This window comes from Vombatus ursinus, unplaced genomic scaffold (assembly GCF_900497805.2).
Source record: "Vombatus ursinus unplaced genomic scaffold, bare-nosed wombat genome assembly UNPS02010639.1, whole genome shotgun sequence".
Taxonomy (NCBI): Eukaryota; Metazoa; Chordata; class Mammalia; order Diprotodontia; family Vombatidae; genus Vombatus; species Vombatus ursinus.
The window spans coordinates 859,793-886,899 of record NW_020950417.1 but is presented as its reverse complement, the minus strand read 5'-3'; the positions used below and the strand labels follow the sequence as shown (position 1 = coordinate 886,899).

General features: G+C 37.7%; 1 protein-coding gene across 1 annotated transcript; it reads left to right on the top strand.

The window, feature by feature from the left end:
• Positions 1 to 1,542: 1,542 nt before the first annotated feature.
• On the top strand, positions 1,543 to 24,505 carry DR1 (down-regulator of transcription 1). Its single transcript, XM_027854893.1, has 3 exons — positions 1,543 to 2,088; positions 15,227 to 15,390; positions 22,403 to 24,505. Exons 1-3 carry the CDS (start codon positions 1,869 to 1,871, stop codon positions 22,550 to 22,552), a joined length of 534 nt encoding a protein of 177 aa, XP_027710694.1. The 5' UTR covers positions 1,543 to 1,868; the 3' UTR covers positions 22,553 to 24,505.
• The last annotated feature ends 2,602 nt before the right edge of the window (positions 24,506 to 27,107 follow it).

The following is a 27,107-nucleotide window of genomic DNA, read 5'->3' as shown; positions in this document are numbered from 1 at the left end:
TAGATTAAAAAACAAAAAGAATCAGATGGCAAAAGATCCAGAAAAACAGCTTTATCCAGAAACCATGAAGAATAATAGCTCACATTTATATAGTGCTTTGAAAATCACAACAATCTTGAGGCAGGTAGCACAAGTCCTATTATCCGTATTTCAGAGATGGGTCTAGACCTGTGATTTTGGCAGTATGGGAAACTTCTAGCAAGGAAACTCCCTCCACTAATGCAGACTGACACTTCTACAACTTACAGGCTTAGTTTTAAGTGATTTGCCCAAGGTCACACAGCTGGTACCTGTGAATGTGGCCTTCTAAACGAGGCCCCCATTATCTACCGCATTAAAATGCCACGCATCCCCATTCTGATGGAAATCAAGACCCCAAAAGGGTTCTTTGAATCACAAATTTAGAGCTGGAGACTTAAGTCCGCTAGTCCGCGCCTCTCAATAAACTGAGGTTAGGTACACACAGATCCTAAGGGTCTAGAAGTGAAGGTCTCCCCCCCCATACCCAGAGTCACACAAGTATTAAGGTTTGGGGTGCAGGTGGGGCCCTTCAGTGTTTCCGTGCCTACGACCAATGGTGAACCAAAAAGGAGGACTATTTTTTCGCCCCTCACCCTCGAACGGACACAGGAAAAGGCCCACGATGCCCCGACTGCCCTAGCTGCCCTTCTGGCCCTAAACCCTGGCCCCTCTCCCAACCCTGTAACTCCTCCGCTTCCTGCCAGAACAGCCCGCCTTCCCTTGGCCCAGGCAGAGCGGGGGCGGGGGCCGCGCAAGAGATCCGGCTCGGCGGAGGGCCCCCGACGAACGCGCTGCCCTTCGACGTCGACCCCAACAGCGACTCTGATCAGCCCCCTCCGCGACCCCAGCCGGGGGCTTCCTCCGAGGGGGGTCTCGGAACCCGGAGGTCAGGCCCGCCCTCCCGCCGCTGGCCCTCCCTGGGATCCCCCTTCGGCCGTGGGGGCGTTTGGGACCGGTCCGGGCAACTGGACCGAGAAGCGGCCGTTGAGGCCCGCGACGACGCTGGAGCCTCCCGCCCCGGACCCCTCGAACGCCCGTGGGGGGGAAGGGCCGTAGCAGCACTTCCCCGCCGGAAGTGAAGTGAGAGTTTGGAGGAGGCCGGAGCTTCCGGCCGCGCAAAGGCTCTCGGGAGCATCTTCTGGCAAACCCTTTTCCCCGGCCTCCGGACGAGCCGCGTCTCTCGCCGCTCCGGCTTCCGCGACCTGCATCCGGGCTAAGCGGCCACGGCGGTCGCCGCTGCGGCTCCTCGTGTGCCTGACTTAGCTCCGAGTCCCCTTCCCGGCGATAGCGGCGGCCGCGGCGGCCGACATGCTGTGAGTCGGCGGGGGTCAGTGCCGGTGCCCGAAGAATGGTTTGGTGGCGCCGGCGGCGGCAGCAGGTGGTGGCGGCGGCGGCGGCGGCGGCTCCGGCTCTGGCTCTCTAGAGCCGAGCCCCTGCCTGGGGTGTCGTCCCGGTGCAGCGGCCAGGCCAGGCCCCCGGATCGCACCAGGGCTTGGGGGACGGGGCCGGCGGAGACGGCGCCCGCCCCCCTGAGGAGACGACTCTGAAGTGGTGGTTTCCGAGCTGCTCCACTTCCCGGACCACGCCGGGCTTCTCTTTCCGCTCTTCCCTCCCTCTCCCGTGCTCACGATCCCCAAGTCACCCCTTACATTACACACTCTCACACACACATAACACACGCTCACCACTCTCTCTCAGGGCTTGTGGGCTTGTGCCCCCGGTGCGCCGCCCCCGGAGACGGCCGGGTCCTCGTGTGAGGAAGATTCTCTGGTCTCTGCGGGCCAGTGAACCAGAACCAGGGAATTTTTAAACGCCGAGAGAAAGAGAAGGAAGGTCAAGACGAGACGATGGCTTCTTCGTCTGGCAACGACGATGATCTCACTATCCCCAGAGCTGCTATCAATAAGATGATCAAAGAGACTCTCCCCAACGTCCGTGTGGCCAACGATGCCCGGGAACTGGTGGTGAACTGCTGCACTGAATTCATCCACCTCATCTCCTCCGAGGCCAACGAGATTTGCAACAAATCGGAAAAGAAAACCATCTCCCCGGAACATGTCATACAAGGTAAGCAGGGGGAAGCGGGGGTCGCGGGTTCGGTGGTACTCGGTCGAACAATACGCTGAACGCCGCCGCGGTGCGAGGCTCCGGGCTCGGAAGAGGAGCCCGCCCCCCTGCCTTCAGGGGGCTTGCTCCCTGCTCTAAGGCTGGAGCCAGTTGGCACCCAGCTTGTTTCTTTTTTGTCCTTTAAAAGCAACGCTGGCATTCAAAGAGGAAGACCGTGATGTTCTGCACCCCCAAAGTACTTCGGTACGGTGATAGTTAATGATTGCAGGCATTTATTGTGTCCCATAACACATCACGAAGAGATAATTAGTAGTAAGTAGTAGGCTTACAGAGAGGTACGGTGTAGCAACCAGATTTACTGGGCTTGCCCCAGGTCAGGCACACCTAGAGAGTAGCACGGCTGGAAAAAGTGGCTTCATTGCATCATTTTTACAGAAAGACTTTAGTTTTTGTGTGTGTATGTGAGGGGGGGGAGTGAGTATAAACACAAATGAAAACCTCTCGAAATTTTTTCTTATTTATGAGAGTAAAATTTTTCATTCTAAGATGGATTTTTGAATGAAAACCAAGTGTACCATGCTTTCTACTTTATGGAGTTTTTCATTGCATGAATACATCATGCAATGTTGTGGAGGCAGAGGTAACTTTTTTGAAGAGGATGAATGTTACTTTAACCGTCATTGTCTCAGTTCTGCTTACCCACAGACAGGTTATGAAAGAGAAAATATTTGAATATGGCCAGTAGCTTATTCCAGGGGTTTTTACATTGAATATTTTTTTGTTCTTCCTCCCTTGAATTGCTCACTTGGATTTACACAGACAGCCATTCATGAACGGCTCTTTAAAACAACTTCATCAGTTAGCAGTAGATCATGTGCAGGGTACTGTCAAGTGTCAAGAGACGGAGATACTCTGGAGACTTTTAGTGCATCATGATGATCTTGGGGCTGAGTGAGTATTGGCTTCCCTCCTTAAGGAAGGCAATGTGACATTTTTTCATTTTTCTTTCATCCCCTTAGTATTTGAAAAGTATTTAAATTTGAAATGATAACCTTATTTCATAATATAAATTCCTGCCTTGCCAGTTTGTCTCTCGATTGCTTAAAATGCTTTTTAAAAATTCAAAGTTATTCAAAACCATAGTCTTCATTTAAGTAGACTTCGAGTTTTCCTTTTACCATTTGAGTTTCATAATTGCTATTCATATATATATAGTAATGGTCTTATCGCAGTGATGTGGAAAATACTTGTGCTCCAGCATCGTACAGATGTGGTATTATGCTAATAAATGAACATGGTACTGCACTGGTAACTTTTTATAGTCAACATTGACAAAATAATTAAATGACCCATTGTAGTTCCTTTTTGATATGTTGAAAGTAGTTTTTAACTATACCATGACTTCTCATTGGGGGTGGGGGGAGAAACCAAACTCCAGTAACAGGTTGACTGCTTTTATAGATTTGTGGTGAAAGTGTATTCTTTTAAAAACTTTTTTGATGTTCATACTTAAGCCCACAACTTGAAAGCTAAGGATATTCTTTTGTTTGTATTGCTATGTTGTACTATGCAACTACTGAAACAATTTTTCTTATACAACATTATCCCCCACAGATAACAATTTCTTTTTACAATTCATATAAAAATGGAAGGTTCTTTTGTCAACATTGCCTGTCATGGAAAATCACAAGAGACTTCAAAGGGATCTGCTTTACCATTTTTTTTTAAGCACCTTTGAAGTGATGATCTTTCCAAAATCTAATAACGAATTGCAAATGAATTTCTTGGTAGAGTTTAATCAATTCTAGAATTTTTTTTATATTAACATAATAGATTGAAAGTGCTGATGTAGCAAACAGTATTAGTTCAGTATTATATTATGTTCAGTTCTGAATACTTTATGGTTACCTGTCACTAACCAGTGAATCAAGAATTAGAATCCTAGTAAAACAATTATTTTACTAATTTATAAACAATGATAATAGAGGAAAGGGAAAAGGAATAAACATTTATATAGTGCTGGGCACTGTGCTAAGCACATAACATTTTTACAAATAATGTGATAATATTATTATAATAGTTGAAAGTTTTAGTGCTTTGAGAACAGTATCTCATTTGAGTCTCATAATAGCCATTTGAGGTAGACTCTTTTATGTAAAAGAAAATTGAGACTTAGAGGCAAGTTTTGTGACTTTCGGGGGCTTGTGCCCAAGTTTTCTTGCTTTCAATGTTAGTTACATGACATTATGGGAACTACTGTAATTAATTGTTCCTTTTTGGTATTAATGCTATTTATTGTAAAATTGCGTTTTATTAAAAGCACCATCACTATTACCCTTCCCCAGTCCTAAAAATTGGAAATGATACAGACTCTTTATTTGGGAGCTCCTTCACTGCAGGTATTTTTAAAAAAAAAATTGTTAGAAGATGTTTCTTAAGTGTTTTTCCCTACACTTTGGAAACCTAGGGTTGGGAAATATGGGTGAATTGCAGATGAAAGTACAGATGTGGATGTAGCACCTACTTTATTTTACATATTTGGAATCAGAAATACACCATTTACACAGATGATGAAGCTGTACAAGTCTTTCAGTTTTAGGTTGCTGAAGAATTTAGGCATTTAGTGATGGGTTCTTTAATGAACTAGATTAGACTTTTGCCTCTGAGCAATTCACTTGCCACTTTCTTAACAGTGGGACCAAAGCACTGTAAGAGTGGATCCAAAAAATCATTATTCAATGACTATAAATAAAAAGATAAAGAAGAAAGGGTTACAATTAATAATAGATCTATAAAGTAACTGGTGTGAAAATAAGTTTATGATATAAGTTGTATGCTTTATTTTGAAGAGTTGTTTTATATCTCAAGTTGAAAGAAAGTACATTTAGTATTTTGTGTGAAGGTCACAGTTCATTATAAAAGGTTCTAAGTTTCTGAGATTGTGTTTTATGGTGCTACCTTTGCCTGTGAATGTGTTTTCTGGTGTGGATTTCAACATAGTGCTTTGTTGCCTTATTGGAAGACAGCCTCTCAAGTCTCTGGTTTTCTCATTTGTAACATCAGTGCTGTACTAGATGATCTGTTAAGTCCCATTCTGTCTCTAACATTCACTGAATTTGTGGATCTTCATTAGAAATTTTATGGCCGTAGGGAAAAACCCTAACTTTGGTTTCCCCTGTCCTGTGCACACTTTAAAAGTAAAGGGGGTATAAGGGAGAAAAGATTTACAAATATTATTATACAGGGTGCCTGCCCATCAAATTATCCCTTGCTCTTAAAATGAGAGACACTGTAGTAGGCAGGTTTACAGTTTTAATAATAATAATTGTTATTATGCTGAAAGTTGACATTTGTTGAATAGAACATAGAGGTGATTAGAGGTGGAGGTTAAAAGAGACCAGAAACAGTCTCCCATCTCTGTCTTCCCTGGGGCCAAGATTTCTTGGTCATTACAGTTACACAGAATTTGGCTTTGTTTTGCTGCTTTTTCCCTTTACATTATGGTACTTATTGTGTGTATTGTTTTCCCTACTAGTTTATTCAATTGATGTTTACTGGCACAGGAGTTTCTTTTACTAAAGCAGTCTTTGGTACATTTGAAGTATCAATTTAAACATGTTCATTAACTTTTTTGTATGTGTTTTTTAAAAAGTTTAGCTGTCAGTTGGTGCTCAGTCTCATTTCCAGTCGTGTGATTACATTTGGGGTTTTCTTGGCAAAGATCCTGGAGTGGTTTGCCATTTCCTCCTCCAGTTCATTTTACAGATGAGGAAACTGAGGCAAAGTTAAGTGTCTTGTCTAGGGTCACACAGCTTAGTTAGTGTCTGAGGCCAGATTGGGACTCAGGAAGATGAATCTTCCTGACTCCAGGCCCGGCACTCTATCCACTATGCCAAATTTCCGAATTCATTGATTATGTATGAAAATGACTCATACATAGTTAAATATTGTGTTTAGGTAGTGATTTTTTCCCTATCATATCACATTGTAATTATTATTGTATGTTTTTGACTGTATTCCTGTGTGTCTATTGTAATGTGAAGAATTATTTTTGTTCACAATTCTTAAAGGTTTGACTTTTTACTTATTCTTAGATTTTTGAAACACCCTAGAGTTTTGTGTAAAACTGGAATGATTGCTTATTATTAGATAATAAATCACTGTAAAAAGTTTTTTTTTTTTGCAAGATATTATATTTTAGGTGATAACATTTATCACGCAAAATGTCTTAAAATATTAGATCAGTATCTGTACCTTATTTTTAAAATAAAATGTATGCAAATTCATTCTATTAGTAATATTTGTGAATTGTGATTCATTGATAACTGTTTTGGGACTTATTTGTCATTTTTGAAATGGCTTGTTATGCAAAGTCTCATGTGGCTGTGAATGGAACTTCAGGATATAGGAAGGATCAAATGTCGGGTAACCTAAAGGTCATTGAAAAAACTCATGGCAGGTATAAGTTGGTTGTAGCATGTTACCAGTAATGACTTAAACATAAGAAGTAGCATAGTAGACATCACTGAAGAAATGTATAAGCAGAAAAGGAGATGGGCCAGAATCAGTGATAACAAGTAGATAGTCTGAATACCACTTTAGTACCAATGTGCTGTTAAAAGGACTAGAGAAAGAAAGTTCACTTGCAAGTTGAGTAGAACCTTCTGGTGAACCTAACAATCAGCAAGCGTTTATTAGGAGCCTTCTATGTTCCGGGCATACAGAAAAATGAACTTGTCTTGACTCTCAAGGAGTTTAGATGCCATTTACCAGGGCAGAAAAATACATGCGTGCTGCATGCGTGCACACACGTGCACATACACATATATGTGAATGCGTACACACACACACACATATATATACACATACGTACATACACATACACATATATAACAAATAAGTGTAAAGCAGTTTTGGAGGGAGGATGGATTAGTAGCTTGGGAAGGATTGAGTGGTGAATCCAGGAAAGCTTCATGTGCAAGGTAGCACTTGAATTAAATCTTCAAGAAACAAGAATTCTACGGGGCAGAGATGAGGAAGGGGATGAATTCCAGACATGGGGGCAACCATTGCCAAGGTGTGGAGACAGGAACAGGAGATGGAATGTTGGACTCAAGGAATCATTATAAAGCCAGTCCCTTCTTCTATGTTTGTCAAAATCTTGTTCCTTCAAGGCTTATTGCAATTTTCTACCTCCTCTGTGAAGCCTTCCATGATTTCCTCTTGCTGGAAATGAGCTCTTCCTCTTCAGATTTTTCTATAATACTTCACCTAAATCTTTCCTTTGCACTCACAATACTCTACCTTCTGTCATGCTTATCTGTGTATCTTATAGGTCATATTCCCATATAGTATATATTGAATTCCTTTAAGGCAGATACCAATAATTTTAATTTTAATGTACAGTAAAGTACATGAAGGAATATGAGAGGTCATGGTAAGAGTTGCACAGGTTGAACTTCCGAAATGATGAGCTTATAGATCCATTTGAGTATTGTATGCCAAAGTACATTATGCCATTCTCCAGTCATTAAGCACATACTTTGTTTCCATCTTTTTGCCATTACATGGTGTTGCTTTGAGTATTTTGGTACACACTGGACCTTTCTGATATTGACATCCTTGAGGTTGAAACCTAGTAGTTGTATTGCTCAATCAAATAAGGCAGTAGATGTGGTGGATTCAAGGAGATCTGGATTTAAGTCCCACCTCTGACACATGACTGGTTATGTGACTCTGAAACAAGTCAGTTAACCTTTCAGAGTCTCTAAGGAACTCTTGTTAAGACTTTAAATGGAAGATCAGTTGCTGATGTACTTTGGTGCAGATGATGTACTCACTGGGTATTGTCTCTTCACTAATGAAATAAAAGGGTACAAATGGTTTAATTCTGTTGCATAATTCCAAAGTGTTTTCTAGAATGGTTAGACAAATTCACAGACCCACCAACAATGCATTAGTGTGTTTCTTTTCACAAGATTTTCTAGCATTTAGTTTTTCTGTCTTTTATCATCTTTGCCAACTTGATGAGTATGATGTTGCAATTTCAGAGTTTTTTTTAATATTCATCTCCATTTTTTCAGCAAGCATTTATTGAACACTTCTAATGCTAGCACTTTACTGGGTACTGGGGTTACAAGGACAAAAGAGCAAAACAATCCCTACCCTCAAGGACCTTAGGCTCCATTGTAAACATAATAACCAGCCGTGGATAGAGGAGATTATAAAAAACAAAGTTCTATTTTTAATAAAAAGCTTTTTATCACCAAAATAAAACCTTAAATGAAAAGAAAAATTTTGAGTTGGGATAAAAAATCTTGCACCAAACATTCTGACAGAATTCCGACCTACAAGATGTATAGAGTTGACTCAAATCTTATCACCCTTGAGCCATTCTTCAATAGAAAAATGGTCAAAGAATATGGATAGTTTTCAGAATATGAAATCCAGACTGTATCAGCTATGGAAAGCATACCTTTTGACCATTTTTCTATTGGGCTTTTAAGTCTAATGTATTTGTGTTAATTCTTTATAAATCTTGGCTGTCAGACTTTTATTAAAATATTTGATGCAAAGATTTTTTTTCCATACCTCTATGACAAGTATTAAGAATTTAGAGAAGTTTGGGAAGACTTATGAAATGATACAGAAAGAGTAAAAAAAAAAGATTTATTAAGTGTTTACTCAGTGCCAAATACTACTGAGCGATGGAGATAGATACAAAGACAGAAAGTAAGGACTAAGTCGTGGGAGTACAAAGACGAAAAGTAAAGATGGCCCTTGGAGATCACGCACAAAGGGTAATGGGTGACTTTAGTCCAGAAAGTTACAGAGATTTAGAGTGGGATGGGAGAGTAAATCAACATTCCCCCATCCAAGAGAATTGCCAGAGTTGATTGGATCATGGTTCATGATTCCAGAAAGGTGGGAGGAGGGGAAAGAAAGAGTATCTGTGTGTGGGCAAGGAGATAGCTGGAGAGGCTGGAGTGAAGTGAAGTAACTTAGGACTTTTCCTGGTCTCAGTGGTAGTGTCACCTATCAGACCAAGGGGGAAAAAAAAAAATATATATATATATATATATATATGTAAACATACACATATGCACACACACACAATCTTAACTAATGTGAATGAAGACGATAATAAAAGACAAAAGTCCAAATACAATGGTTCCAGATGACTGATGCTAAAACACACATCCTGCTTTTCCTTTAACAAATAAATACGTAAATGGCCATTTTCACATGCTGTCAGTCACTGAGTCTTAAGAGTTGGAAGGGACCTCGGAGGCTATCTAGTTCAATTCAATACAAAAAAAAAAAGCCCCTGTACAACATACTTGACAAATAGTCAGTCTGGCCTTTTCTAGAAAATCTACGGTGAGGGAGAGCCCACTACCTCCTAATTAATCCATTTCATGTTGGGATCACTATGATTATTTTTAAAACTTTTGTGTATATCATACTTATATCTGCCTGTCTTGAACTTCCACCCCCTTTGTTGCGCCTAGTTCTGTCCTCTGGAGCCAGGCTGAATAAGTCTAATCTCCATTTCATGTGATAATCTTTCTTAAGACAAATTACCATGTCCCCCATCCTAGCCAAGCCATCTCTTCTTTAAGTTAAACATCAATAATTCTTTCAGCTAATCTCCAGCTGAGGATTACTCTGTGACCTTATATTACACCTCTAAGGCCTTTCACCATCTTGACTGCCCTGTTCTGGACATTTTTCAGTTTAATTTATCTTTCTTAAAATGTGGCCCTTAGAACTGAGTATAATCACTACATTAAATGGTTTAGCTTAATTCTGTTTTTATAGGAAGGTACTATGGGAGAAGTGTTTATTGGTAAGAGACAAATATGTCAAAATAGCGTATCAACCCAAGAAAATATGGTGAGTCTGGGAAAGATTGGGTAGAGTAGTCAAAGAAGGTCTGAAATGCCAGTGTAAGGAATTTTTTTGATTTATTATTTTTATTGTCTTTTACATGATGCTGAGGGAGACAAAAGGCAAGTTTCCAGTATTAACAGGCATCTACACTTCATTAGTTCAGATAAGGACCAATATTTCTGTGTTTTCTTTGTTGTTTCCTACCTTACATTAGTAGAGATATCGAGTAGAATTTTTTTAGTTTAATCACATACTTGCATATTGTGTTGCATCATCAATAGAAATAACTTAGAAATTAGCAACAAAAGCTTGTCAGATGTCTTTAAGATTACTCATACAAACCATCACCTACATGATAATATTAGTCTGCAAGTATGTATTTGGCACCTGTCCTAAAGGGCACAGACTCAATCTTTTTCAGACATTAGGTAGAATGTCTAAAGAAATGTAGCAGAATGCTAAGGAGTATGCTCAAATACCTGTTCCTGAAACCAGGTTTTTGGAAATCTTTACAAAGTATCTCCATTAAACTCCTTCATTGATGTCTTTCTGTGGTACAGAGGTTACTCTACATTCTTGAAAACTATGCTAGCAGAGCATAAGCTGTGACAAGTTCTACTAAGCTGAAAAGACTGAATATTACAGGATCATAGATTCAGAGCTAGAAAGGACCTCAAAGGGTATTGAGTCCAGTCCCTTCATTTTACAGATGAGAATACTGAGGACCAGAGAGGTTACTGACAAGCTCAAGGTGGCACAATTTGTGAGTGTCTTAGGTAGTGTTTGAACCTAGGTCTTCCTGACTCCAAGTCCAGCTCTCTATCCATTATACTATATCTAGTGATGGAACGTATGTCACACGTACTATAATGACAAGCTTAGCCATATTTAGAGACTTTTATTACTAGATGGCTGTGAGGTTTTTTTGGCTGCAGAAACCCATGAAAGAAACATGAATAATATCTTCTTAGAGCAAGGATGCCCATTATCAACAATGTTAGCTGTAGCAACAAGAGAAGAAAAATAAAGTGAAGGAATTAGAATAGACAATGAAGCAACTTTCATTCTTTTTGCAGATGATTTGATGGTATACTTAGAGAAATCTAGAGAATCAACAACTTCAGCAAAGTTGCAGGATATAAGATAAACTCACATAAATCATTAGCATTTTGATATATTACTAACAAAGTTCAGCAAGAAGAGAGAGAAAGAGAAATTCCATTTAAAATAACTGCAGATAATATAAAATGCTTGGGAGTCTTCCTGCCAAGATAAATCCAGGAACTATGTGAACGCCATTACAACTTTCATGCAGAGTGAATACTTTTCATATGAAGTCAGATCTAAACAATTGAAGAAATAGTAATTGCTCATGGGTAGGCCGAGCTAAGAAAATTAAAATGACAATTCTTCCTAAATTAATTTATTCAGTGCCATGCCAATCAAATACCAAAAAAAAAACCAAATTTATAGAGCTAGAAAAAATAATTTAAAAACTCATCTGGAAGAACAAAAAGAATATCAAGAGAATCAGTGGAAAAAAAATGTGAAGGAAGGTGGCCTAGCAGTACCACATCTCAAACTGTATTACAAAGTAGTAATCATCAAAACAGTCTGGTACTGGCTAAGAAATAGAGTGGTGGATCAGTGAAATAGATTAGGTACACAATACACAGTAGTAAATGACCATAGTAATCTAATGTTTGACAAACCCAAAGATCCAAGCTAATGGGATAAAAACTTACCGTTTGTTTGACTAAAATTGCTGAAAAGCAGTTTGGTAGAAACTAGGTGAAGACCAACATCTCACACCATATATTGAGCTAAGGTCAAAATGGGTTCATGATTTAGACATAAAGAGTGATATAAGCAAGTTAGGGGAGCATGGAAAATTTTATCTGTCAGGTGTATGGATAAGGGAAGAATTTATGACCAAACAAGTGATAGAGAGCGTTATAAGATGAAAAATGATAATTTGGATTACTTTAAATTTAAAAATTTTTACAGAAATAAAAACAGTGGAGCCGAGATTAAAAAGAAATCAGAAAACTGAAGGAAAAATTTATAGCAAGTTTCTCTGATAAAGGCCTCATTTCACAAATATGCATAGAACTGAGTCAGATTTTTAAGAATATGAATCATTCCTCAATTGGTCAGAGGATATGAACAGGCAGTTTTCAGAAGAAGAAATACAAACTGTAGTCACGTGAAAAAATGGTCTAAATCACTATTGATTAGAGAAATGCAAATTAAAACAACTTGGAGGTATTAACCTCATGCCTATTAGATTGACTAATATGACAGTAAAGTAAAATGGCAAATGTTGGAGGGGACATTAATGCACTGTTAGTGGCATTGTGAACTGATCCACTCTTTCTGGAGAGCAGTTTGGAACTATGCCCAAAGGGCTATAAAACAGTGCATGCCCTTTGATCCAGCAATACTACTACCACCGTTGTCTACCAAAGAGATTAAAAAAAAAAGGAAAAGGATCTCTTTGTACAAAAATATTTAATAGCAGCTCTTTTTGTGGTGGCAAAAAATTAGAAATTGAGGATGGACTTCAATTGGTAAATGGCTGAACAAGTTGTGTTACATGATTTTTGATGGAGTACTATTGTGCCGTAAGAAATGACAAGCAGGATGGGTTCAGAAAAACTTGAAAACTTAAATGATCTGATGCAAAGTGAAGTGAGCAAAAGTAGGAGAACATTGTACACAGTAACAGCAATATTGTATGACGATCAGCAGTAGATGACTTAGCTATTCTCAGCAATATGATGATCCAAGACAATTCCAAAGGACTTCTGATGAAAAATGCTGTCCATCTCCAGAAAAGAAACTGATGAAGTCTGAATGCAGATTGAAACCTACTTTTGGAAATCTGTCTTACCCTCCAGGAAAATAGGGGGGAAAGGCATAAGCTCCAGGGAGGCGGGGCGCTTCAGAATAATAGAAGGGAGGGCAGATTTGGAGGAGGGGGTAATCAGAAGCAGACACCTCTGAGGAGAGACAGGGTCAAAAGAGAGAGTAGAATAAACAGGGTGGGATAGGATGAAGGGAAGTACAGTTAGTTTTTCACAACGTGACTACTATGGAAATGTTTTGCATGACTACACATGTATAACCTATATTGAGTTGCTTGCCTTCTCAATGAGGGTGTTTGGGGAGGAAGGAAGGGAGAGAATTTGGAACCCAAAGTTTTAAAAACAAATGTTAAAAATTGTTTTTACATGCAACTGAGACATGATATAGAGGCAATGGGGCATAGAAATCTATCTGCCCTACAGGAAAATAGAAGGGGAAGGGGATAAGGGAAGATGGGGTGATAGAAGGGAAGGCAGATTAGGGGAAGGGGTATTCAGAATGCATACTGTCTTGGGATGGGGGGAGGGAAGAAAATTTGGAACTTGAAATCTTGTGGAAGTGAATGTTGAAAACTAAAAAATATTAAATACATTTTAAAAAGAAACATACTTTTTAGTTTTCTTTTTCTTTCCTTTTTTTGAGGGGGTCTGTTTTCTTTTGCATCATGGCTAATATGGAAATAATTCTGCATGACTGAACGTGTGTAAGCTGTATCAAATTGCTTGCCTTCTCAGTTGGGGGAGGAGAAGGAAAGAAAATTTGGAACTTTTTTTCCCCCAATGAATAGTATTTTATTTTTTTCTCAAAACATGTAAAAATAATTTTTAACATTTGTTTTTAAAATTTTTGAGTTCCGAGCTCCACCCCCATGGTAAGCAATTTGATATCGGTTATACATGTGCAGTCATGCAAAACATTTCCATATTAGCCATGTTGCTAAAGAAAACAGAGGACCCCCTCTCCCTCCCCAAAAAAAACCCCAGGAAAAAAATTTAAGTGAAAAATAGTATGCTTCCATCTGCATTCAGATTCTATCAGTTCTTTCTCTGGAGGTGAATAATATTTTTCATCATGAATCCTTTGGAATGGTCTTGGATCATTGTATTGCTGAGAATAGTCAAGCCGTTCACAATTGATCGTTGTACAGTATCGCTCTTGCTGTGTACAGTATTCTTCTGGTTTTGCTTATTTTACTTTGCATCAGGAACTCAAAAGTTTCCTCGTCTGTCAAAGGGGGATAATAATATCTACCTCCCAAGGTTGTTGTGAGGATCAAATGAGAAAATAATTATAAAGCACTTTATAGGGCAGCTGGGTGGCAAAGTGGATAGAGCTCTGGCCTTGGAGTCAGGAGGACCTGAGTTCAAATGTGGCCTCAGACACTGACACTTACTAGCTGTGTGACCCTTGGCAAGTCACTTAACCCCAATTGCCTCACCAAAAAAATAAAATAAAGCACTTTACACAGTACGTGGCTCATAGTAAGCACTATATACATAGTAGTAGTAGATGTATGTTGTTGTTAAAATAATATTAACTAAAAATACTTATAACTTTATTTCTAGATTAAAGAAAGCATTTGGAGAACTTTTCTTTCTATGAAAAATAAGAATTTAGAATTCTTTGTCCCTATCTCTTCTACCTCTTTTCTACTCCTACTTATCCTGTTACACCTCTTGGAATTATTTTTGTAGTGTTTCCTATTTAGTTTCCAATATCTGGGAAAACCAAATGGGTAGTTATGTATGTACATGGCATTTTGTTGCCACTAGCATATCTTAAATTGAGCAGTTTAGAGCTTTTGCTAAAAATAATCTCCTGTTTGTTTGTCTTCTGGACAAAAGAAAATCTATCTTTCATTCTTTCCATTTGAAACTTAGTAAGACACGTACCAACTTCTCAAGCCAATTGACATAAAAATCATGCTATTAATAAATAAGTTATAAATATTTGCTTTTTTATCTTTGTCCTCTGAGGGTGACAAAATCATTGAATCATGAGTTACTGTAGGTGGATTGAACATGCTCCCCAAACCACATGTCTTTAACATTGTTAGTTTTTCATAGGAAATGCTTTGATGTTAGTAAAAATTATAGTCAGTGGGAGAAGGAAAAGTGGAAGCCTGAGTGCTGAAACCTGTTCCTATCTGTCAGCTAATTTTCCTTTTAATGTTGGGTATATTGGTAAAATGTTTATTGTTTCAAACTTCAAAATAATTTTTAGTATAGTTATGAAATGGATTAAATTGATTTAAAACAGAAAAGACCAACCAAAACTTAATGGCCCAAACCTAGGAAAAGTGCTATTTACTTTCTCAGTACCTCTCCTTAACCTTAATGGATTGGAAACTCAATTTGATTTGTTTTTTTCCCTTCAGCACTAGACAGTTTGGGCTTTGGCTCCTACATCAGTGAAGTGAAAGAAGTCTTACAAGAATGCAAAACAGTAGCCCTAAAAAGAAGAAAGGCCAACTCTCGTTTGGAAAACCTTGGCATTCCTGAAGAAGAACTACTAAGACAGCAACAGGAATTATTTGCCAAAGTAAGTATTATACTATTTATGGTTTTACATGGAATCCTATTTAGGTTTTCTAGTTCATTATGGAAATCTTCCTAGATTTTGATGTTTGTGGTGTTTTGGATCTGCAAAAACCTGTGCACCCAAAAAGAACTTCTTTCTATCATGTGAGAGAGTCTAGCGTTTGAGCCTGGTCAAATTTTGACTTCTATAAAAAATAGTAAATATTTACAGCTTATATTTTAGTCTGTTTTCTAAGATAGCAATCTTATAACTACTTTTTTTATATGAAATTTGCTTTGAAGTTTTCATATAAAATGATAATTCACAAGTATAGTATATGATTTTAGGTATAATAAAGTGATGAAAGTCTTTGATAGAAAATATTAATGAAAAATATTATGATTAATGACACATAGCTGAAACCCACAAAACTTCCTCTTTGTGATTAAACCATGTTCATGAAAAGACTGGCCTTTTTGAATTTTAAAGAGAGTTGCTGCAGCTCCATTTATTCTGCTTGCCCCCTCCCACTAAGATTCTTTTGAATGAAAAGGTCTAATGTAACCTCATACGTGCCTGGGTTGCTTTTGCTGATTTGAGTATAATGTTCAGTTTGAGACTACACTTCAGTGGGCAGTGAATTCTGTTTTCTGGCCAGCTATCTTGCACGTATATGCTTTTGCTTACAAGGGGAACTGATAAAAGAATTCAGTAGTTACCTGCCATGTGCTGAGGATGTGGGAGGGGGTAGTACAAAGTTTAGATAAGACACAGGCTCTGCCTCAGTAGTTACAGGAGATAGAGAATGGGATGCATACAAACAGTGTACTGAGTTCAAAGGGGAAATATTAGTATTAACGAGATCATGGAAGGCTTAATGGAGAAAGTGATATTTAATTTCAGCTTTAAAGGGTGGGATAGGAAGTCAGCATATGGTGAGAAGGTAGTCTAGGCATAGGAAACAGATGGGAAAGTACAGGGCATGGATATGGGACAGCAAGTTCTCTGGTTTGGCTGAAACAGTGCGTGAAAGGGAGTCCAATGAAATTAGTGTGGCATCAAATTATGGAGGGCCTTGAATTCCAAGCTAAGGTTTGACCTTTACTTTATAGGGGAACATCAAAGGGTTTTTAAAAGGAAGTGTGATGATCAGATATGTGCAGAAAAAAAGAATGGTTTAGCAGTTGGATGAAGTATGGATTGAAGTGGGGATTGTGGATGTGGGAAGACATGTAAGAAGGCAATTGCAATGATGGCAATAGAATGGAGATTTTGGGATAGATTCAAGTTATTGTGGAGGTAGCATAAGACTTTTTAGGAGAGAATGTAGAAGAAAGGGAAGAGGTCCAAGGGCAGGATCTTAGAGGAACGCTTGAAGGGGTAAAGAAGAGGATCCAAGCCAGAAAAAACAAGGAGGAGTTGTTAGGAAAGAGGTTAAAAGCAAGAATAGTATTTGAGAAAGGCAAGGAAGGAGAATGTTTCCAGAGGGAGGTAGGGTGGTCGATGAAGTTGAATATGCTTTGGGGAGGTCAGGGAGGATAAAGATTAACAAAAGGTCACTGTATTTGATGATTAGGAAGTTATGAGTGAGTGAGAGGGCAGCTGGGTAGTGCAGTGGATTGAAGGTTGATCCTGGAGTCAGGAAGACCTAAGATGAAATCCTACCTTAGACATGTATTAGCTGTACCCTGGGCAAGTAACTTAGTTGCTGTCTGCCTCAGTTTCCTCATCTGCAAAATGAGGATGATAACAGCACTGCCTCCCAGGGTTGTTGTGAGAAGATAATAATTGAGATAAACAAATGAGATAATAATTGTAAGGCATAGTGCCTGGCACATAGCACTATATAAATGTTAGCTATTATAGTTATTATCAAGGAATAAGTATATCTCTTCCTCAGAAGGAGAAGGCAATGATAGGTGCTACTAAGAATTTGAGGAAAAGTTGAGGGAGCTCATCAGATGACCTTAAAATTGTCAGTGAGGTTAGATTATCCGCTTTAAGTGTGGAGGTGATAGAAGTAGGATTGGGAGCTTGAGAAGAGAGGAGAAAGTTTAGAACAGTCATTGTGATGAGTAAGATTAGAATATAAGGATTGCTGATGAGGAATAAGGTTTAGCTGAGATTATGCACCAGAAACTTACAACAGATGAATTCAATTCAGTCACATGATTTTCTGTAGTGATAGCATCCTTTAAAGCAGGAAAAGTGTATAGTGGGAATTGCCGTGGATTGAGGATTTGTGAATAACAAAGTCAGAGATCATATGATTTTAGAGTGGTAATTGGAGACATTTTAAAATGGCCCCTCATGGAGTCATGGCCAAGTGTAAAAGATAGGTAAAGCCAGAGTCGCATAGAGACTAGGAAGGAGTCCTGTGTTTCATGAGGCAAACAAATAGGGGTTGTGAGGGAGTAGAAGGTTTAATATGAGTGAGGCAAAAGAATAGAAGTTTGTGATCAGAGAGTGTAATTTTGAATTTCAGAATCTGGGAAGTGGTGCAGTTCTGTTAAAGGGAGGGGTCCAAGGCATAGTAATTATGTTGGTGTGTGGCAGAAGTAGAGTGGGGGGAAGGAGGTCATTGAAGTTAAGAAGGTTGAGGATGTAGTCAGATTAGGCTGTCTGCTATTAAAAAAAAACCAAACTAATTTAAAAGATGATGAATCATGTATGGGTATAAGTCTCCCATCAACTTCTGCCTACCCCAAACACAAAAAGCTATTTCTCTCTACTGCTTTCTAGCTTCCCTCCCTAATTTTATACCTTTTTGAGGTACCAACATGAAATTTAATATGCGTAGATTATTTAAAACTCTTGTTCTTAACCTCATTTGTCTCTTATTCTGGCACTTCACTATGGAAGCAAAAAAGAGCTGTCTGAGACCGAGAGACATTTTACATATTTGTCTGTTTTATCAGTTAATATGGCCCAAAGAAGTTCTATTACCTGATGGCCAACATGATGGTAATAGGCCTCTGTATTTAGCCAAACTAGACCTCACATAACAGATAACCAGTCATCAGGTTCATACTTAAGACTTTTCCAGCCTAATATAGAACCTACAAGATAGTGTACCTAACCTCTGAGATCTCAGGGCCAATGCTGTGACACAGTAAGGTGTATAAGTAGGATTTTGGCATGGGATTGACACTTGGTTGGTGGTAATTTTGAGGCCTGATATCCTATGTTGCTTCCCTGCTCTCACACCTAACTGAAGAAATCAGATTTTTTGTTTTCTTTTGTTTTATGGTGTCTAAAAGATACTTTAATAAAGTATTTGCTCTGGAAGATGTTTGCAAGTAGCTGTAGTGATTTGAGGGTGCTTGAATTTGTTTCCAAACATGTACAAGTACATCATTGTACTTGAAATTTTTATTTATTTTAATGAGAAATTTTATATACCTAAAATTGTGTTATTGGTAAGCCACAGTAGTTAATCTTTAACTAAATTCATATATCATTTTGCTAAGCACTACAATTTTCCTTATACCTGAAATATTAACATTTTTTATCATTGCCAATCCTTAATACAGTTTGGACAATTTGAGAATTCCTAGTGGTTCTGCTACCAAAGGAAATATGCAAGAATAACTGTAGTATCCAAATTGTTTTTGATATATTAAACTTATTGTAGTAAAATACCCTTTTTGTAATTGAATAATTAAGCCTAGAAATAAATAGTTTTTCACTCACAGAAAAATAAAATTAGGTTTCTGACTTGTGAGTGACCTTTTTTGTTCTTTGTTTTGTTGTTGCCTCCTGTATACCCCTGCTGTAAATTTCATCCCAGTCTTGTCTAGGATGTTGATTAACATCTTTATCTAGAACCTTCAGTCTCTTCTCTGGATTCTGTCCCTCTGCTTTCAACCATGCACAGACTCATCCTAAAATAACCTTTACTCTTGTTAACCCTTCAAACTACTGTCCTATTTGTTTTATTCTTTTACTGCAAAATTTTAAGAATGTTTAATTTGCATCTGCTTCCTTTTCCCTCTATAATCTCTTATAATGTGTTTTTTGCCCTTGTCTCTTTACTGAGCAGTTTGCTTTTGCTGTTTGCTGGACATATCCTAACCACCAAATTCAGTTACCTTTTCTCAGGCCTATTCTATGACCTTTCTGAAATCATTGACCCCTTTCTTCTTGAAACTGACCTTTTTTGGCACTCCTGACACTTCTTATTCTTTTCCTTCCTGTCTTCTATGAAGTCCTTTCTCTCCCATTCCCTAACTCTAGTAGTGCCTGAAGGCTCAGTTCTTAAATCCTTGGTCTTTTCTCCATTGTCTCCTTCACTCTCATGTTTTCATCCATTACCTTTATGCCTGAATATCAAATTTTTATCTCTAGTTCTAAATTCTTCCCTTAAATCCAGTTGAATTATACACTGTAATGCGTTTACTAAGTGCCTACTGTGTGCAGAGCACTGTGCTAGGGGATTCCTTGCTGTCAAGGAGTTTATAGTCTGAGTGTATTTGACTGGTTTCTCACCATTTCTCTTTGGACGTTCTAAACCATCACCGGCTAGCATTTCTAAAACTTTGTTTTGCAATTACTCTTTCCACCTCCCAAAAAAACTATTTTTCCTTCTGATTATCCCTGTTTCTTTCAGTGACCGTGTTCTTCTACTCACCCAGGCTTAAAATCTCTGCCCATCTCTGATTTCTTCTTGTCTCTTGCTTCTCATACCCAATCCATCATCAAGTCCTGTCAGTTTTCCTTTTAAATGACTTTGGCACTCCTTGAGAAGCAGGATGGCATAGTGGATAGAATTCTGGACTTGGGGTCAGGAAGACTTGACTTCAGGTCCTACCTAGAGAACCTCACTAGTTCTATGACCAAGTTACTTAACCACTCCTTTTCTCAGTTTCCTCATTTATAAAATTAGGGTGTTGCCCATAGGGGCCTCTCAGGTCCTTTCAGCTCCAAATCTAATCCTTAGCACCTTTTCCATTTCCATTGCCACTGCCTTAGCCTAAACCTTTATCATCTAACACTAAGATTGTAATAACTTATTCTAAGTAATCATGTGCAAAGTCTCTTCAGCTTTTCTACCCCTTCAGTCCCTTCTACGAGTTGCCAACAGACTGCTCTTCCTAAAAAGAGCTTTTATTATGCCGTTTTCCAGCACCATAGCCTTTGATACCTTCCTATTAAGTTCAGGATAAAGTCTGCATTCCTTAGTCTGGCAATAAAGGTGTTCCTCAGTCTGGTCCCAGCCTGTCTCTCAAGGCATATATCCCCTAATTTGTTCCAACAAGACTAGTCAACTTGTGTACTTTCAGTTCTATACTTTTGCCCACCCCTCTGTCCCTGGAGTGGCTTCCCCCTTTTTCTCACCTGTTGAAATCCTGCTTATTCAAGACCTAACTCAAGTCCTACTTCCTCCATGGATCCTTCCCCAGACTTTTCTAGCCCACAGTGATCCCTGCTTCATGACTTCTGTGGTACTTACTGTGTATACCACTCTTTTGGTGCTTGTGATTAGTGATTTACTAGCGTACAGGCACTTAACTAGCTTTGTGATCCTAGGCAAGTCACTTCACTTCACTATCAGTTTCCTCATCTTTAAAATAGGGATGATGATAATCATAGCACCTATTTCTCAGGATTGTTGTGAAGATCAAATGAGATTATGTACATGAAGTACTTTGCAAAACATTAAAATGATACATAAATGTGAACTACTGTTATGCTTTCAAGTGTATATGTCTTTTTATGTCAAATAAAAGGAAATAAGTTTTACCTATTAGGGCCCAATATGTGGTACAGGCTGAAAATAGGTTCAAAAGAGGTTTAGATTAATATATGGATGATAGAGTCCTAAAAGATTAAGAGAAATGAAGGATGTTGAGTATAGAACTAATCTCTTGGATTAATTTAATTCAAAGCAATGATGTTTTTTCATAAAACATTTGCCATTGTAAGAGACAGAATTCTGTGGAGTGTGGCATTTTCTTGGTATTCTTACAGGGAACCAGCTTTTCTGTTTTTGACCTGACCATCTGACCCTCCCAGTGTCATTACTGAGACCTCTCCTTGTATAGAAATGGTTCAGGTATTATCATTTCTTAGCCATCTTTACAGGATGAGTAGGGGAAGAGATGTTTATTAGAAAGTGAAGGAAGGATAAGTGATTGATTTTTGAACAGGCTAATGGAAAATGTTAAACTATTTCTTTGATGGCAATAATTTTTTTTTGCATAATTTGTCAGCGTTTACTTGTGACAATCAAATACTAGAATCATAACTTCTTTTACTCAGATTAGTCTGGATGAATCTTACATGGTTCAATCCAGATAGATGTTCTGAATTGATTTATGTTTTTTCCCCTAAGTCCTTTATTTGATCAGATTGCATCTTTTTCTCTTGTATTCTATCATTACCATTCTTCTCAATTTTCTTTTGGTTCCCTAAGTCTGTTTGACTGCTTTTTTCATACTTTCCGCACCTCATTTGTTTTATCATCATTTTTGTTCTTTAAGTAGCATTGTGAAAAGCAAAAGCTTAAGGATACCTGGGGAAAGGGGCGGTCAAAGGCTAATGCCTGGGAGCAGTATTTAAGTATTTCTTTATTGGATTTACATGCAGTAGTGCTCTTTTAAGATCTGAAAATGCCATGTCAAGAACTTTTAAATTATGACAAAGAATTTTTGTATTACAAAATTCAATCACAATTCAAAACCATGGATAGCAAGGGATTATACTAGAGAAAGAATAGTAGTCAAAGAATATTAAGACCATACACAAACAAAGAAACACATACACTATTTTTCATCCTCAGCCAAGACATTGGCCAGGGATTGTCTGATATCTATGGGAAATCTACCAGGAATCCAGTGACTCAAGTTTACAAAAATTCTGCTTTTTAATATTTTCCTCAGGCTACATTTTCTTCTAAGTATTCTTACAGGAGGGTTAGGTCTTTCTGTTGTATACTGTACAGTAGTTGGGAAATGTATGCCTTTGATATTTGTAATTGATCATATTTGCCTTTGACCAAAGTATTTTTTTGGGGGGTGGTCTGGCTCTTTAGGCTAGACAGCAACAAGCAGAACTGGCTCAGCAAGAATGGCTCCAGATGCAGCAAGCGGCCCAACAAGCACAGCTGGCTGCTGCTGCTTCAGCCAGTGCATCCCATCAGGCAGGATCTTCTCAGGACGAGGATGATGAAGATGACATCTGAAATTCACCAGCTGAGTTTTTATTCTCACAGTTTTTTTTTCCTGCACAATGAAAAAGTGAAAAGAATGCTTATCTGTAATTTTGTATGCATCTTGGTGAACTGGCCATTGGTATTCTCGGGATGTCTGCTGTTCAGTTTCAGCTGTTGTGTGCTATCCATGTAAAAACTCTCTCTTTGAACTCTTGAAGATTTAAGGTTCAGTATCATATCAATTTTGAATTTTTAATGGTGTTTATGAAATTTTAGATAGCAGTGAGTCCTTTATTTGATCAATAAACAGTGTTACAGTAAACTACAAGTTTATAAAAATACATTGAGATTTATACAGAAGCTCTAACTCTACATGTGCATTTCCTCTGCCCTTTTAACTAAACTATAAAAATCATATATGGGGAATTTTTAATTATTTTTTCGGGGGGGGGAGGCGCGGGTGGGAATGATGCAGTAGACATTGGATCAGGTTAGTTAAAAAAAAACAAAGAGTTCAGTTCTACAGTGTCTGAATTTTTTGTCCTTTTAAAAATGAGGAGATATATATATATATATATAAATAAAAAGGTAATAAATATATATGCTCAGTTAAATACACTTGTTAAAAAAACTCAAACACATACAATGCTAGGAAGATGTATGTTTAATAGGAGTTGTACAAATTCAGTTGTTTGTTTTTGCTTTTGTTTTTGTATAGGGGTAAAAACCAAGGTTTTATTATGTCATCTATTCATCTTGAACTAAACTATTACATTTCAAAGACTGCCCTATTTTGAGGACTGTCATGATTCTTATTATTTCACTCCAATTCAATAATTGTTGTTGATAGTGTTACTTGCTTTGTCCAACCATGTTCATATTATTAAAATGAGTAGGTGGAACTTGATGAAACATTTGCTTGGGTTCCATGGGTTTAACTGGAGTTGGTGAATATTCAAACCTTTGTGGGGAGGAATGGAAGCTGATGAGCATGCTTGCAGGAAGAGTAATTTAAAAAAAAAAATGTCACCCTTAGTAGTTATGATTTACTTATTGTCAGCAGAAATTTAACATTTTCCTGACTAGGTTACAGGCAGATTTCTATGCTACCTTTTGAAATGGCATCATTGTCTTCTTAATCCTAATTGAGTTTAATAGCAGAAAAATTAATCAGGTTTAGTTTCAGTTAGGACAGCATGCCATATGACTGATGAGCACCACAAGGAAAACTAATGGTTACTTTTAATGTGTTAGTTTAAAGAAACACTTTTCTTTTGTTCCAGTAAAGTACGTTAATGGTTGTTTAATTCTGATTTTGGGAACAGAAAGGAAAAGCCACAGTTCTTATGTCAGATATCCATATCCTTGAATTTTGGGATTTCAAGCAGAGTTGAAAAAATTATATAACAGTTTTGGCAGCTGCTGGGATTCTAAAAAAAATTATATGACCATTTTAATTAGAAAATGAAATGTGAGGTTTACAGGACTTTGGATTTCTTAATGATCAGATTTTGCTATTTCAGAAAATGAAAAGTTATCGAGTGTATATTAAATACATCCCCCTTTTTCCAACACACCACCCTTCCTCCCCCAATGAAAAGGTTAGTTTTGTTGGAGTGTTTAAGTTGAAATTATTTCATGGATATTGCATGAAGTACGTTGGGCAAGATCTAAGTAAGCAACTCGTTTTTTTAAAGGTATCAATAAGTACCAAAGGTAGTAAAGCTAGTTGAGAGTAATCATATGTTAATATGCAGTGTTGGCTTTTCTAATTTGTACTGTAACATCCTTACACTTTCTATTTTAAGTGAATCTTTTTCTTAGAAATTTTCACACTTTTTTTTTCTGATGCAGAGTTCAGGTTAATATTTTACTGCATCTGGTATGTATGATGTTTGGATCCTTGTGACTTTTCCTTTGGACATTCTTATGCTTTCATATGCTGTATTCTTCAAGCAATAAAATTCTGATGTGTTTTATAAATTGTTTTTATACTTAATACATTGCATACATTTATAATACAAAAATAGAATTTTCTCCTCACCATTTGGCCAATTCCAAAATAGACCAAAAGGGCACAAATGTTGCTGAATGACATTGTTGGTTAGTAGGCTTAGGTACACATTTGGCAAATAGTGTTTGTTTTGCTTTCTTGTTTACCTGAATCATGTCAAATGTGTTTTGCATAAATCTTTGTAATTAATGTATCTTGATTGGCTCTGTTGTTTACTGTTATTAACTTTGTGACCCTGGGCCAGTCTCAGCTTCTAAGCCTCAGTTTCCTTATTTGTAAAATGGAGAAAATAATATTTGTACTCCCTACCTCAGGGGGCTGTTTCAAGGAGCAACTGAGGTGTATATAAGTGCTTTGCAAACTAAAGCACCATATAAATGTTAGTTATTTTTATTATGTTTAGTGCCAACTATGATAAAGCAGATTTTGTAGTGTTTTGCTTTTAGCTTTGTTTTTTAAACCTTAGGAACACCATTTTCTTCTACCTGGCAATCAGGTATATTGAAATTGCTAGAATCTTTTGGGAAAGGGGAAAAGATTTCTGTATTTCTATAAAAACAAAATTATTTCTGAGTCTGTACTTCCCATCTTGTGTGTGTCAGGCCACTTTGGGATCTACCAGTGTTTGAGGATATGAAGGGGCATTGTAACAGAATAATGATTTACCCCAGGGCTTTCCTAATAACCTCAGATAATTAGTAAAAACTTCCAGCTTGCCCATATTGCAATAAATATCTGATCCATTTCAGTTTAATATCAATCAAACAAAAATAACAGCAAAATATTTTTATTCTCAGTACTGATGCAGTAATATCGTGTACTCAATGCAGTTTTAGTAATAATATCAATGCCCATCAGAAATACTGAGAACTGCAAATTTAAGATAATATCAAGAGTATACTACTGAGCAGAAACAAATTAGGTAAGAAAGGGATCTATGATAGAGAAAACCAGTAATTTTTTTTTGCCTAATTAAAAAAAATTAACAAAGCAATCACTTAATAGTTTGATATATTGCTTCTCAAAGATATCATAATGTTAGGGGCAGCTAGGAAGCACAGTGGATAGAGCACTGGCCCTGGAGTCAGGAGGACCTGAGTTCAAATCCAGCCTCAGACAAGTGTAGTAAGACTTGACACTTACTAGCTGTGTGACTCTGGGCAAGTCACTTAATCCCCATTGCCTCAAAAAAAAAAAAAGATATAATGTGTATTTTCTAATTATATAATATTTACAACTAAGTCACTTTCCTAGAAAACTTAGAGGAGTTAAAAAACTTTTATGAATAGTTCACATTAGGTCAAGGATAACTTAAACCGAGATTTCCGAATCTTCTAGATAAATTACAATGTTTATGAATATAGAGTAAAAAATAAAATATAAATATTCAATAATCTGACCTTCATGAGATCAGGGAGATTCATTTAAACATGAGATACTTCTAGATACCAAATGTAGATTTGTGCCTACAGAAACAATGTCCTTATTAACGACAGAAAAGGAGATAGGAAGTGGTAGACCTGACCTGACCTGTCCTCCTGTACCTGTAAAATTTTACACAAAAAAATGTTTCGATAAAGTCACTGAATAGATTGGTGCAGTTGTACCTGGATGAAAAGGAGAACTTTGAAAATAGATGGAATGATTCTTTTGCCCAAATTTCATTTCTGTACCTTAATCCTTAGCTGTTCCTGAAATAATTCAATCAGTATTACTTGATAGACTCTACTTCTGCACAGACATGCAGCTTAATGGATATGTTGTTCAGGATGTTGGAGTGGAATCAGACTAAAGAATAGTTTTGTACATACATACATACATACATACATACATACATACACGCCTGCAGGCAGGCAATCAGTATTCTTAGAAACCTTCAGAAAGCTCATAATTTCCCATAAGAAACAGTGTTAGAATTTTAAATTTTGTTCCCCACCAAGAACTTGGAAACAAATAAATCATAAATGTGGCCTACACATTTCATAAAATCCAGTGGCCTTTTGTCAGTCCTCGTCCTCCTTGACTTATCTGAAACATTTGACCCTCTATCTCATTCTTGAAACTTTTTCTTTCTATGATGATACATATAGTCCTGCCATCAGTAGATTTCTTCTCTGCCTCTAGCTCCTTGTCTTCTTGCAACTCTGCTAATGTTACCATTCCCAAATGGTTAGTCTTCTTTTCATCAGTCTCTTTTTAAACTTTGCCCCGTGGAGAGCTGGCTTCAGCTATTACTTCTGTTGCATAATGTGAGAAGGAAAGGAATTCAGGAATTATCCTGTCTGAAAGGAAGCTGATTGGGATATTGTAGAGGAGATTCCCAAACAAGTGGTCATCCAATTTCTGCTTGATGATGACAGGGAACATAATGCATTTTATTTTTGGACAGTTCTAATTACCAATTTTTTTAATATTGAGTCAAAATCTGCTTCTTCAACTTCATGATAGCCCTTCAAAACTTTAGACTGCTATTTCTTCCTGCTTTGTCTTCTCTCCAAGCTAAATCTGCATCGTTCCTTAAACCAGTCTTTGAAAGGCATGGTTTTCAGACATCTGACCATCCTATTTACC

Bases quoted from the DNA above. Each gene is read 5' to 3' on its own strand.
- DR1 (XM_027854893.1), top strand. From the start codon at position 1,869: ATGGCTTCTTCGTCTGGCAACGACGATGATCTCACTATCCCCAGAGCT. The intron at 2,089-15,226 runs GTAAGCAGGGGG...TTTTCCCTTCAG, and splicing joins CCCGGAACATGTCATACAAG to CACTAGACAGTTTGGGCTTT. The intron at 15,391-22,402 runs GTAAGTATTATA...CTGGCTCTTTAG, and splicing joins AACAGGAATTATTTGCCAAA to GCTAGACAGCAACAAGCAGA.